The 11,777-nt window shown below is 49.8% G+C and overlaps 1 protein-coding gene across 1 annotated transcript in view; it reads right to left on the reverse strand.

Annotated features, from left to right (window-relative positions):
- The window catches only part of vps45 (vacuolar protein sorting 45 homolog), a 37,441-nt gene extending 35,600 nt beyond the window's left edge, over positions 1-1,841 (reverse strand). Inside the window, exon 1 of the mRNA XM_052045621.1 lies at positions 1,680-1,841. Coding sequence (XP_051901581.1) covers positions 1,680-1,772 — 93 coding nt within the window. The 5' untranslated portion in view covers positions 1,773-1,841. The remainder of the gene's footprint in view (positions 1-1,679) is intronic.
- Between the last annotated feature and the right edge of the window lie 9,936 nt (positions 1,842-11,777).

Genomic DNA, 11,777 nt, shown 5'->3' on the forward strand with positions numbered 1-11,777 from the left:
GAGGAGGTTCGGTATGTCACCAAAGACTCCTGCAAATTTCTACAGATGTACGGCGGAGAGCATCCTGACTGGCTGCATCACCGCCTGGTATGGAGGCTCCAATGCACAGGATCGCAAGGGGCTGCACAGGGTTGTAGACTCAGCCAGCTCCATCACGGGCACAGCCCTCCCCGCCATCGAGGACATCCTCAAGAGGCGGCATCCATCACTAAGGACCCTCACCACCTGGGACATGCCATCTTCTCGTTACTACCATCGGGGAGGAGGTACAGGAGCCTGAAGACCCACACTCAACGATTCAGGAACAGCTTCTTCCCCTCCGCCATCAGATTTCTGAACGGTCCATGAACACTGCCTCGTTATTCCTCTTTTGCACTATTTATGTAACTTATAGTAATTTTTATGTCTTTATGTCTCGCACTGTACTGCTGCCACAAAACAAGAAATTTCACGACATACGTCAGTGATACTAACCCTGATTCTGAGTGTCTGTACCGAGGTGCCTGTGATGCTGCTGCAAGTAAGTTTTTCATCATACCTGTACCTCACCGTACTTGTGCACATGAGAATAAACTCCAGTTGACTTGAAGAGAATGGGTTACAATTCTGATGTCAAAAGGGTTCTTGCTGAAAAGCCTCAGCGCTACTAACCTCAGAGCCAGGGACACAGGATAAGGGTTAGTTATTTAGGATTTAGAGGTTCCTTCACTCCAATCCTTGGAATTCTCTCGCCCAGAGACAGAGTGGTCAGTCACTCAGTCCATCCAGAGCCGCGGTCCATGGATAACAAGGGATTGGTTGGATTGGAAGGGGAAATGGGGATTACACATTGGGAGGGACTGGGAGTTGACAGGGTGGGAGCAGGCTTGAGGAGGTAAATATCTTCAAAGGAGCACTGTGAGATTATTTAAACATCACCCCTCCCACAGCGTGGCGCTCCCTCCTCGCAACCCTCCCCTCATTCTGCGACGCTCCCTCCCCACTGTCCCACGAACTGTGCAATGCTCCCTCAGCACTGCCCCATAGACAGTATGCTGCTCCCTCCTCACGGTCCTGACAATGCAACACTCCCGCCCCACCGCGGCACTCCCTCCCCACCGTCCCGACACCGCGGCGCTCCCTCCCCACCGTCCCGACACCGCGGCGCTCCCTCCCCACCGTCCCGACACCGCGGCGCTCCCTCCCTGCCGCCCCTAACATGGTGCTGCTCCCTCCCCAACACCCTAACACCACAGCGCTCCCTCCCTGCCGCCCCTGATGCCAAGACACTCCCCACCGCGGCGCTCCCTCCCCACGGTCCTGACACCGCGGCGCTCCCTCCCCAACCCCTCAGACACCGCGGTGCTCCCCCCCAACCCCTCAGGCACCGCGGCGCTCCCTCCCCAACCCCTCAGACACCGCGGCGCTCCCCCCCAACCCCTCAGGCACCGCGGCGCTCCCTCCCCAACCCCTCAGGCACCGCGGCGCTCCCCCCCAACCCCTCAGGCACCGCGGCGCTCCCTCCCCAACCCCTCAGACACCGCGGCGCTCCCCCCCAACCCCTCAGACACCGCGGCGCTCCCTCCCCAACCCCTCAGACACCGCGGCGCTCCCTCCCCAACCCCTCAGACACCGCGGCGCTCCCTCCCCAACCCCTCAGACACCGCGGCGCTCCCTCTGGCGCTCCCTCGGCCTCTCACCGTCTCCTTGTCCATCAGCAGCACCTTCATGCCGGGCCCGCTCTCCTCAATCATCCTGGACACATACTGCTTGACGGCGAGCACCACGTTCATGGCGGCGGCTCCGGCTCCGGCTCCAGGCGCCCGCCCGCAGCCTCCGTCCGGCTTGTAGTTCCTCCCGCCGCCGCCGGCCGCTCCGCCCAGCGCCACCGCGCACCGCCCGAACTACAACTCCCGGCGGCCCCCGCGCCGTACGGGTCCCAGTTGGCGGCCTGGCGACCTGCGTTTGTTTTGTCAACACAGCGGGTGGGAGGTGAATTCATGGTTTCACGGAAGATCGCCCTTGTTGCAATCAGGCAGTCGGGCAAACTCCTTTTATTTGTAAAGTGCTAAAAATATCCAGCGGTAGCAACGAACTCAAAACAGTTTAAAAGTCACGAATAGCGACATCCTGACTGACATTAGGTTCTTCATCTCTTCAAATTCAAGTTTATTGTCATGGGCATATATACCCAGGCTTTTTACAACAGCAGCACAAACCTGACAGAGATAAGTTATATAAACTTTGAACACAGAACACAGAACACTACAGCACAGTACAGGCCCTTCGGCCCACAATGTTGTGTTGACATTTTATCCTGCTCTAAGATCTATCTAACCCTTCCCTCCCACATAGCCCGCCATTTCTCTATCATTCACGTGTCTATCTAACCATCTCTTAAATGTCCCTGATGTATCTGCCCCCACAACCTCTGCCGGCATTGCGATCCACGCACCCACCACTCTCTGTGTAAAAACTTACCCCTGACATCCCCCTTATACCTTCCTCCAATCACCTTAAAATGATGTCCCCTCGTGTTAGCCATTGTTGCCCTGGGAAAAAGTCTCTGACTGTCCACTCGATCGATGCCTCTTGTACACCTCGATCAAGTCACCTCTCATGAAACGACAGAGCCGTTTCATCTCCAGCCACCCTCTGAACCCTCCAGGAGAGGGTTCAGAGAAGATTTACGAGGATGATTCCGGGAATGAAAGGGCTTACATACGAGGAGCGTTTGTCGGCTCTTGGACTATACTCACTGGAGTACAGAAGAATGAGAGGGGACCGCATAGAAACATTTCGAACATTGAAAGGACTGGACAGAGTAGATGTGGCTAAGCTGTTTCCCTTGGTGGGTGAGTCCAGGACTAGAGGGCAACTTAAGTTAACATAAATTATTCTGACCTCGACATTAGGTTTTCTTCATTTTATGTGACTCAGAAACTTCTACAGATGTACGGTGGGGAGCGTTCTGACTGGCTGCGTCACCGCCTGCGGTGGGAAACCCCAATGTCAAGGCTACAGGGAGCAGTGGGACTCAGCCGGTTTCATCACAGGTACAGCTCTCCCCACCGCCGAGGGACATCTACAACAGGCAATGTCTCAGGAAGGTGACATCCATCATCAGGGACACCCAACCCCCCACCCCCCACCCCCCACCATCCGGGCCGTGGCCTGTTCTCAATGCTGCCATCAGGCAAAAGGTACAGCAGCCTGAAGACCTTGTATTGCGGAGGGTCGTGGCTGTCACGTGACAGCACTGCCCCTTACCTGGTCGGAAGGCACACCACTGCCCGATCAAGGTTTGGCCCCGTCCCACCCATCGGCGCACACCTGACCATTGGCCTTTGTAATCGATTAGTCCTTGCTGGCACGGGCCATTGGCCTTTGTAAATTACCTGGGCTGGACCCCCCCCACAGCCCTCCAGCACTATAAAGAGTGCCACGTGCTCGGCTCTCCCTCTGTTGCTGCTCTGAGGGATGACCCTGCTTTGCTCCAGGCCGAGCACTGTGAAACAGCGCTGGACAAATCGTTGGTGAGGCGTGACCTGTTTAAAGGGTTGGGAACGTTTTAGTTAGTGTCCCTAGTAGCATAGACCTGTGCCTGCACTGAGTCAAGGGGTGGCAGTGTTGTCTATTCCTTGATTGTATGTACCCAGTTCATTTTGTGTGTGTATGTGCGCGTGTGTGTGTGCGCGTGTGTGTGTGTGCGTGTGTGTGTGCGCGTGTGTGTGTGCACGCGCGTGTGTGCGCGTGTGTGTGTGTATATTTTCCCATGCTCGATATAAACTGTGCACGTGTGTGTTATTCCCATTCCCATCTTCCCTTGTTTGTCTTTGTAAATAGACTGTGTTCAGAGTCCTTTACTTTTGAGACCCCGAACCTGTTTCCTCACTCACAACAGACCCACACCCCAAGGTTCAACAGCAGCTTCATCAGGCTCTTGAACTGATCTGAAAAACCCTAACAATACCTCACATCACACCTCTCTCTCTACTTGCTCTAGTGTTATTTTGCTTACTTTGTTTATGCCGTTGTGTAAGTTATGTATAATTTCTGTTAATTTAAGTTAAAGTCGAGTTTATTGTCATCTGCACATGTGCACGGGTTGCAGCAGCAAGACAGGAACGTAGCAACATATAATATAAGTTGATGTTTCTCATGTTTGTAATGTACTGAGCTGCCACTGCAGGAAGCTAGTTTTCCTGGCATTTATACTATGGGTACACATGCCATGACAATAAACTTGAACTTAAACTCTTGGCCCAACCCCTTCTTGCTTGCACAAGGATCCCTGTGGTGTGCAGAGAGGCACACCACAGCATATCCATAAACTATTCTCTCTCCCGTCTGTCCAGCTTCAATGAATCGAAGTTTTAATGAAATCGAAATATCTGTGATGAAAGAAACAGAATTAGTGTTTCAGATTGTCAACCTGAGTGATTTTATGTTACCTTGTAGCATGAAGTAGACAATTCAGCTAATTGTGTCTGTGTCAGCTCATTGTCAGTTATATCCAATTAACTCTACCCCACTTCCACACTCTCCCCAAATCGCTATATATCTACAGAGGGTTGCAGACTCAGCCAGCTCCATCACGGGCACAACCCTCCCCGCCATCGAGGATGTCTTCAAGAGGCGGTGCCTTAAGAAGGCAGCATCCGTCACTGAGGACCCTCACCATCCGGGACATGCCCTCTAACATTGGGGAGGAGGTACAGGAGCCTGAAGACCCACACTCAACGATTCAGGAGCAGCAGCTTCCCCTCCGCCGTCAGATTGCTGAACGGACCGTGATCCTATTCCTTTTCGTTGTTCCTTTTTTTTGCACTATTTCTTTATTTCAGTAATTTATAGTAATTTTATGTCCTTGCACTGTGCTGCTGCCACAGAACAACAAATTTCACACCATGTAAGTCAGTGATAATAAATCTGATTTTGATTCTTTTCCATTAAATATTAAAACATTTAGTAGGTGGCATAATGGTGCAGCTAATAGCACTCCTACCTCACAGCTCCAGAGACCCTGAATTAGTCCTGATCTCCAGTGCTGTCTGTGAGGAGTTTGCACGTTCTCTCTGTGACTATGTGCATTTCCTTCAGGTGCTCCAGTTTCCTCCCATGTCACAAAGGCGTGCAGGCTGGTGGATTAATTAGCCGCTGAAACTTGTCCCAAGTGTGCAGGTGAGTGGTAAAGTTGGTAAATTGGTTTATTATTGTCACATGTCCCGGGGTACAGTGAGAAACTTTGTTTTGCATGTCGTCCATTCAGATCATTTCATCACATCAGTGCACTGAGGTGGTGCAATGGAAAGCAATACCAGAACGCAGAATAAAGTGTTTCAGTTACAGAGAAAGTGCATTGCAGGCAGACAATAAGGTGGAAGCCATGACGAGGTAGATTGTGAGGTCAAGAGTCCATCTTATCATACTAGGGAACCGTTCAATGGTCTTAAAACAGCAGGATAGAAGCTGTCCTTGAGCCTGATGGTATGAGTTTCAGGCTTTTGTATCTTCTTCCTGACAGGAGGGGGGAGAAGAGAGAATGTCCAGGGTGGGTGGGGTCCTTGATTATGTTGGCTGCTTTACTGAGGCAGTGAGAAGTGTAGACAGAGTCCGTGGAGGGGAGGCTGGTTTCTGTGATGCGCTGGGCTGTGTCCACAACTCTCTGCAGTTTCTTGCAGTCCCAGGCAGAACAGTTGCCGTACCAAGCCGTGATGCATCCGGACAGGATGCTTTCTATGGTGCATCAATAAAAATTGGTGAGGTTCAAAGGGGACATTCCGAATTTCTTTAGCCTCCTGAGGAAGTAGAGGCGCCAGTGGGCTTTCTTGGCTGAGGCATCTACATGGTTGGTCCAGGACAGGCTGTTGCAGAAAATCTGTGGAAAGTTGAGAAGATGAAAATGGGATTATTGCAGATGGGTGTTTGATGGTCAGATGGTGTTGGGGAACCGAAGGGACTGTTTCTGTGCTGTACGACTCTGGAACTCAGCCCTTTAAAAACAATTTTGTATCGCATCAGCTTGCATCTCCTCAATGCGTCCCAGAACACAGTAATTAGCGGAGTAAAAAGAAGAAAAAATTCATTGAATACTTAAATATTTTTAAAAATTGTTATCAGGATATGCTGGGTCTACAGAAGGACATGAGAACTAGGAGCAGGAGGAGGCCATCTGGCCTGTCGAGCCTGCTACACCACTCAATAAGATCATGGCTGATCTGGCCGTGGACTCAGATCCACCTACCTGCCTTTCCCCCATAACCCTTAATCCCCCTACTATGCAAAAATCTACCTAACTGTGTCTTAAATATATTTAATGAGGTCGCCTCTACTGCTTCCCCGGGCAGAGAATTCCACAGATTCACTGCTCTGTGGGAAAAGCAGTTTCTCCTCATCTCTGTCCTAAATCTGCTGCCCTGAATCTTGAGGTTATATCCCCTAGTTCTAGTCTCACCTCCCAGTGGAAACAACCTTCCTGCCTCTCTATTCCTTTCCTAATGTTATATGCTCCTATAAGATCCCCTCTCATTCTTCTGAATTCCAGCGAGTATAGTCCCAGACGACTCAATCTCTCCTGACAGGCTAACCCCCTCGTCTCCGGAATCAACCTGGTGAACCCCCTCTGCACCGCCTCCAAAGCCAGTATATCCTTCCTCAGGTAAGGAGAGCAGAACTGCACATAGTACTCCAGGTGCAGCCTCCCCAGTACCCTGTACAGTTGCAGCGTAATCTCCCTGCTCTTAAATTCAATCCCTCCAGCAATGAAGGCCAACGTTCCATTTGCCTTATTGACAACCTGTCACACCTACAAACCAACCTTTTGCGATTCATGCACAAGCACTCCCAAGTCCCTCTGCACAACAGCATGCTGCAATCTGTCACCATCTAAATAATAACCTGATTTTCTATTTTTCCTTCCAAAGTGGATGACGTCGCATTTACCAACACTGTACTCCCTCTGCCAGACCCTTGCCCACTCACTTAACCTACCTATATCTCTCTGCAGACTCTCCGCATCCTCTGCACAGTTTACTTTTCCATTCAGTTTCGTGTCATCAGCAAACTGAGGTACAGAACACTCGGTCTCCTCTTCCAGATCGTTAATGCATATCATGAACAGTTGAGGGCCCAGCACCCACCCCTGCGGCACCCCACTCACCACTGATTGCCACCCAGAGAAACACCCATTTATCCCAACTCTCTGCCTTCTATTGGTTAACCGATCCTCTATCCATGCTAATACCTTACCCCCAACTCCATGCATCCTTATCTTATGCACAAGCCTTTTATGCGGCTCCTTATCGAATGCCTTCTGGAAATCCAAGTATACAACAGCCACCTGTTCCCCTCTATCCACTGCGCTCATTATATCCTCAAAGAACGCCAGTAAGTTTGTCAAACAGGACCTGCCCTTCCTGAATCCGTGCTGTGTCTGTCTGATGGAACCACTTCTATCTAGACGTCTCGCTATTTCTTCCTCGACGATAGCTTCAAGCATTTTCCCGACTACAGATGTCAAGCTAACTGGCCTACAGTTACCTGCCTTTTGCCCACATCCTTTTATAAATGGTGACGTGACATTCACTGTCTCCCAATCTGCCGGGACCTGCCCAGAGTCCAGAGAATTTTGGTAAATTATCACAAACGCCTCTACTGTAACTTCCGCCATTTCTCTCAGTACCCTGGGATGCTTCCCATCAGGACCAGGGGACTTGTCTACCTTTAGGCCCACTAGTTTGCTCATCACCACCTCTTTAGCGACAGAGGTTGTATCGAGGTCCTCCCCTCCCATCGCATCCAGAACATCTCTCTTTGGCATGTTAGATGTGTCCTCCACCGTGAAGACTGACACAAAATAGTCGTTCAACTTGGCCATTTCCACATCACCCAGTATTAATTCCCCCTTCCAATCTACCAAGGGACCTACGTTCACTTTAGCTACCCTTTTCCACTTTATGTAATTATAAAAACTTTTATATTTTGTGCAAGTTTACTTTCATAATCTATCTTCCCTTTCCTTATTGCTTGCTTGGTGTTTTAGTTTTAGTTAAAGTTTTAAAGTTTTCCCAATCTTCCAGTTTCCCACTAGTGTTGGCGACTTTGTATGCATGAGCTTTTAGCTTGATGCTTTCTTTGATTTCCTTAGTTATCCACGGCTGGCTCTCCCCACCCTTACTGTCCCTGCTATTAACTGGAATATACTTTTGTTGAGCACTGTGAACAATCTCGTTGAAAGTCTCCCACTGTTCCCCAACAATGATTCAGAGTACAGGAAGGAGATAGAGAGCTTAGTGACATGGTGTCATGACAACAACCTTTCCCTCAATGTCAGCAAAACAAAAGAGCTGGTCATTGACTTCAGGAAAGGGGGTAGTGTACGTGCACCTGTCTACATCAATGGCTCTGAGGTCAAGAGGGTTGAGAGCTTCAAGTTTCTAGAAGTGAACATCACCAATAGCCTGTCCTGGTCCAGTCATGTAGATGCCACGGCCAAGAAAGCTCACCAGCGCCTCTACTTCCTCAGGAGGCTAAAGAAATTTGGTTTGTCCCCTTTGACACTCACCAATTTTTATTGATGCCCCATAGAAAGCATCCTATCCGGATGCCCCACGGCTTGGTACGGCAACTGCTCTGCCCAGGACCGCAAGAAACTGCAGAGAGTTGTGGACACGGCCCAGCACGTCATGGACACCAGCCTCCCCTCCTTGGACTCTGTCTTTACCTCTCATTGTCTTGGTGAAGCAGCCAGCATAATCAGAGACCCCACCCAACCGGGACATTCTCTCTTCTCTCCTCTTCCATTGGGTAGAAGATACAGGAGCCTGAGGGCACGTACCACCAGACTCAAAGACAGCTTCTACCCACCGTGATGAGACTATTGAACTGTTCCCTTATACAATAAGCTGGACTTTTGACCTCACAATCTACCTTGTTATGACCTTGCACCTTATTGTCTACCTGCACTGCACTTCCCTGTAGCTGTGACACTTTACTCTGCACTCTGTTATTGTTTTTACCTGTACTACCTCAACGTAACTGCACTGTGTAATGAATTGACCTGTACGAACAGTTTGCAAGACAAGTTTTTCGCTGGACCTCGGTACAAGTGACAATAATACCACCATGGTCTAAATTGGTATCGGTTTATTACTGTCACATGTATCGAGATACAGTGAGAAGCTTTTGTCTGCGTGCCATCCAGACAGATCATTCTGTACATAAGTTCATTGAGCTAGTACAAAAGGAAAACAAAATATTCTACAGTCTAAAAGAACCTTGAGATTAACATCAGCAGAAGAAAGCAGCTGACTGCAACATTCTTGAGGGTAATTAAGGATGGGCAATAACGCTGGTGCTACGAGCAACACCCATGTGCTGTTAATGAATGGTGAGGGCAGCTTTATTGCCCAACTTTTTCCAGGGTGTGGAACTAAAAGCTGAAAATGCAATCATGAGGGGCGTAGACAGGGTGACTGTTCTCCCCAGGGAAAGCGAATCAAAAACTAGGGGGCATAGGTCTAGGGTGAGAGGGGGGAGGTATGGACGGGGCCTGAGGGGCAGCTTCTTCACGCAGAGGGGGGTGGGTGTATGGAACGAGCTGCCAGAGGCAGAGGTGGGGGGTACAATTACGACACTTAAAAGGCACTTGGGCAGGTCCATGGATAGCAAAGGTTTAGAGGGATATGGGGCAAATGGGACTAGCTCAGATAGACATCTTGGCTGGCATGGATGAGTTGGGCTGAAGGGCCTGTTTCCGTGCTGTATTAAATTTTTAAATTAAATTTAATTATTAATTTATTAAATTGGATTATTATTGGCACATGTACTGAGGTACAGTGAAAAACTTTGTTTTGCATGCCATCCATACAGATCATTTCGTCACATCAGTGCATTGAGGTAGAATAAGGGAAAAGCAATAACAGAATGCAGAATAAAGTGTTCCAGTTACAGAGAAAGTGCAGTGCAGGCAGACAATAAGGTGCAAGGGCCACAACGAGGTAGATTGTGAAGTCAAGAGTCCATCTTATCGTACTAGGGGACCATTCAATAGTCTTATAACAGTGGGATAGAAGCTGTCCTTGAGCCTGGTGGTACCTGCTTTCAGGCTTTTGTATCTTCTGCCCGATGGGAGGGGGGAGAAGAGAGAATGTCCGGGGTGGGAGGGGTCTTTGATTATGTTGGCTGCTTTAACGAGGCAGTGAGAAGTATAGACAGAGTCCATAGAGGGGAGGCTGGTTTCCATGATGCGCTGGGCTGTGTCCACAACTCTCTGCAGTTTCTTGCAGTCCCGGGCAGAGCAGTTGCCATATCAAGCCTGGATGCATCCAGATAGGATGCTTTCTGTGGTGCATCTATAACAATAGGTGAGATCAAAGGGAACATGCCAAATTTCTTTAGCCTCCTGAGGAAGTCGAGGCGCTGGTGAGCTTTCTTGGCCGTGGCATCTACGTGGTTGGACCAGAACAGGCTACTGGTGATTTTCACTCCTAGGAACATGAAGCTCTCAACCCTCTCGACCTCAGCACCATTGATGTAAACAGGAACATGTGCACCGCCCCCCCTTCCTGAAGTCTATGACCAGCTCGTTTGTTTTGCTGACATTGACGGAAAGGGTGTTGTCATGACACCATTCCACTAAGCTCTCTATCTCCTTCCTGTACTCCGACACATCGTTATTTGAGATACGGCCCACTACTGTCGTATCATCTGCAAACTTGTAGATGGAGTTCAAGCAGAATCTGGCCACACAGTCGTGAGTGTACAGGGAGTAGAGTAGAGGGCTGAGGACGCAGCCTTGTGGAGCACCAGTGTTGAGAATAATCGTGCCGGAGGTATTGCTGCCTATCCTCTGACTGCGGTCTGTTGGTCAGGAAGTCAAGGATCCAGTAGCAAAGGGAGGTGTTGAGTCCCAGGTCCAGGAGTTTGGAGAGGACTTTGCTCTGAATTATAATATTGAAGGCAGAGCTGTAGTCAATAAACAATAGTCTAATGTAGGTGTCTTTATTGTCCAGGTGCTCCAGAGCTGAGTGTAGGGCCAGGGAGATAGTGTCTGCTGTAGACCTTTTTTGGCGATAGTCGAATTGCAGTGGGTCGAGGTTATCTGGGATGCTGGAGTTGATGGGTGCCATGAACAGCCTCTCGAAGCGCTTCATGATGGTGGATGTCAGAGCCACTGGTCTGTAGTAATTAAGGCGCGTTACCTTGTTTTTCTTAGGTACCGGGATGACAGTGGTCTTCTTAAAGCAGATTGAAGCAGGGAGAGGTTAAAAATGTCTGAAAGCATCCCCACCAGCTGACCTGCACAGGATCTGAGGGCACGGCCAGGGACACGATCCCGGCCAGATGCTTTCCTCGTGTTCACTCTCCAGAAGACTGATTTGACGTCTGCAATACTGACCGTAGGTACGGGTGCATTGGAGGCTGTCGGGGTGGGTGGTGACATTCCATACCCCTTCTGTTCAAAACATGCAGAGAATGCATACAAGGAAAGTGCACCAGTGTCTTCACTTTCTTAGAAGGTTAAAGAGGTTTGGTTTGTCACCGAACACTCTAACATACGTTGAAAGTATCCTGACTGGTTGCATCACGGTCTGGTGCGATAATCTGAATGTGCAGGAACGTAAGAAGCTGCAGATAGTAGTGGACTCAGCCCAATACACCACGGGCACATCCCTCCCCACCATCGGGAGTATCTACAGGAGATGCTGCCTCAAAAAAGCAACGTCCGTCATCAAAGATCCCCACCATCCGGGCCGTGCCGTCTTCTCGTGGCTCCCATCGGGCAGGAGGTACAG

This window comes from Pristis pectinata, chromosome 40, assembly GCF_009764475.1.
Source record: "Pristis pectinata isolate sPriPec2 chromosome 40, sPriPec2.1.pri, whole genome shotgun sequence".
In the NCBI taxonomy this organism is placed as follows: Eukaryota; Metazoa; Chordata; class Chondrichthyes; order Rhinopristiformes; family Pristidae; genus Pristis; species Pristis pectinata.